This window comes from Papio anubis, chromosome X (genome assembly GCF_008728515.1).
Source record: "Papio anubis isolate 15944 chromosome X, Panubis1.0, whole genome shotgun sequence".
Classification (NCBI taxonomy): Eukaryota; Metazoa; Chordata; class Mammalia; order Primates; family Cercopithecidae; genus Papio; species Papio anubis.
This window is the reverse complement of record NC_044996.1, coordinates 77,215,626-77,218,438: the sequence shown is the minus strand read 5'-3', so window position 1 is coordinate 77,218,438 and position 2,813 is coordinate 77,215,626. Positions and strand designations below refer to the sequence as shown.

General features: G+C 45.5%; 1 protein-coding gene across 1 annotated transcript; it reads right to left on the bottom strand.

Moving 5' to 3' along the window:
• Window positions 1-224: 224 nt before the first annotated feature.
• On the bottom strand, window positions 225-2,463 carry MAGEE2 (MAGE family member E2). The gene has a single exon (XM_009197827.4). It carries the CDS (start codon window positions 2,255-2,257, stop codon window positions 686-688), a length of 1,572 nt encoding a protein of 523 aa, XP_009196091.2. The 5' UTR covers window positions 2,258-2,463; the 3' UTR covers window positions 225-685.
• Between the last annotated feature and the right edge of the window lie 350 nt (window positions 2,464-2,813).

The following is a 2,813-nucleotide window of genomic DNA, read 5'->3' as shown; positions in this document are numbered from 1 at the left end:
TTCCCAGCACACAGCACTGTTCTCAGAGCATGGCAGGTGCTTAATAAATGCTTATAGAATAAATGAATGCATAAGCATGGTGTCTAATTCATTATGCTTTTATTGCAAATACAGGTAAATGACAGTTATATGTATATATATATATATATATGGAGAGAGTTGTATATATGTATATAACTATATATAGTTATATATATATTATATATAGTTATATATATTATATATATAGTTATATATATATTATATATAGTTATATATATTATATATATAGTTGTATATATGTATACGACAGTAGACACAAAAGGAAAGCAATCACAGATCAGTGGTTTTGTGTTTGTGTGTGTGTGTGTTATTGTTATTTAACTCCTGTACCAGACCATTTTACTGATTATTTCAAAGATGTAAATATTATCAATACATTTTACAGAGATATCTGAACTTTTATACTGAAACAAGACAGGGATGGCAAATGAAAAATTCCATTTATAAATATTGATCATTAACCTAATTCAAGGGTATATTAAAAGGAAGGAAATACTACTAGAATTGGAACACAGACAGTCAGCACAATGTGTACTTCCCACCCAATCCCTCCCCAGATTCTAATTTAGAGCCCCAATGCCAATTTTACCAAGGCATCTTTAACGGATGCCACTCAGCTGAAGTGATACATATTCCCTAGACTTCACATGGGACCAAGGAAGAACATGGTAGTTGCCTCAGATTTGGCTCTGGCCTCCTCATCTTCCACAGCCTCCCTATATTGTTCTGGCCAGTCCTGTGGTCGCTTTCTGTAGAGCCTGGCCATGTACTCCAAGACTTTCATTTTGGTGGTTTCACGGTGAGCTCGAGGACCCCATAGAAGCTCATATTCAACTGGGTTAGAGTAGGACAGTGGCCTGCATTCCAGATAGCGCTGTCTCATAAGCTTACAGGTGATGGCATGCTTTCTCCCTACATCCACACTAAATCTTCGAAGCAAGTTCCAGACATTGGCCTCTTTGACACGGTTGCCCATCAAGAATATCAAACCTAGGATTGGCATTACATATTCTTGAGTGGGTCTCCCCAGGCTCTCTAGCATCACTTGCTCTTCCTCTGATTCTGGTTGCTGGACAAGGAGGTAGATGTGCTCACTGGTATCAACCTCAATCAGAGACAACCCATAGAACATATCAAGAATTAGAGTAGCTCTATTGAGGATATTTGGGAACACATCCTCAAATTCTTTGCCAGTGTGAGCCAATAGCTCATCCTGATGTATAGGCAGCAACTCCTCAGAGACACTAATAGCCAACTGGACCAAATCATTTGCCTTATCATTCATAGTGTCCTCCGACCAGAACTCTAAGCCAGCAGTCAGGCTTCTTTCTTTGGTTTTGTCAGCTTCCAGGGCCTTGTTATATTCTTCTGGCCAGCTCTGGGGTTCTTCATCATGGGCATCTGACACAAACTTCAGGGCTTCCATCTTTGTGATTTCACTATGGGCTCTAGAGCCCCACAAGAACTCAAATTCAAGGGGATTAGTGCCATACACCGGCCAGTACTCCAAGAATCGCATGCGCACAAAGTCAGTGGTGAGGAGGTTCCTTGTGTTCCCAAAGAGGTTATTGATCCTCTGAGGCTTATCCCACATATCAACTTTTAGCAGCAGGTCCCAAATGGATGCCTCTCTTGCTCGGTTCCCATTCAAGAGGATGTGGCCTAGGACTAGGGCCAGGAGACTTGCTTTTGGCATATCCAAGGACTCCACTATCCTATCGGTGATCTGGGAACCCCGTTTGCTGACTAAATTGTATGTGTCAGCCTGTGGATCAATAACTCTCAGGTTCAACCCAAAGACCCGGTCCAGGTGAGCTGAGGCTCGTCTGAGGATCTCAGGGAACTGATCTGAGTACTCTCTGAGAAACTCCAGCATCTCGGACTGCTGAATAGACCCCTCCTTCTGGCTTTTCATTCTCATGAAATTCACCAAAGCAATCGACCTGTCTTCTAGAGGGTCGTGGACCCTGAGCGCCCCCAAACGTCTGGACTGCTCGTCGATCAGGACTTCCAGGTCATTCGTGTCCTGAACGGCCTGGCAAGTGTTGACACACTGAGGGTTGATTGGTGCCTGAGGGCACTGGGGGACATCAACGACTAGCATGGGGGTGGGGGGCCCGGAGGCGTTAGTAGCTTGTATTTCACCTCTGCCGTCGCTGTAATCTGCAGTGATCTCTGCGTTACAGCGGCGTGCATTCTGGCTTACCAGAGACATGGTTCCAGGAGACAGGAGGGGGAAGGGTGAGATCAGCGATCAGTCGGAGAGAGGACCGTAGCAGTGTTGGTGCCTCGGCACAAAGCTGAAGCCCGAGACCCTGGAGCTGGAAGGATCAAAAGTGATATCTGGTGTGAAAAGCGATCTTTCTACACAAGCGCTGGCCAGCAACGACTGCAAGCCTCAGAACGTTATTTTGCCGCAGCCTACGCAGGCGCAGTCAGGCTTTGCATCGTAGTGGCCACGCCCCATTCCCTGTCTTCCTTGCCTTGCCTCTCATTCCCTCCCCCTCACCTCTGAAGGGCAGGCTAGGCTGGTTGAAGTGGTTGCTGCTGAACTTGAACTTGTTAGAGAAGAGAATTCAAGAAAGGGAGTAACAGATACAGCAAAAGGGTCAAGGGATGAGGAGCGTTCAGTGATGCTCCCTCCACTTGAAGTTTTTCTGTGGGGCATAAAGCACCATGCTATCAGGTGGTAGAGGATTCAGAGAGGAAGAGGAGGAGCAGAAGGTGGAGGAAGGGAGGAGGAGGAGGAGGACGCTAACGATGAGAATTAT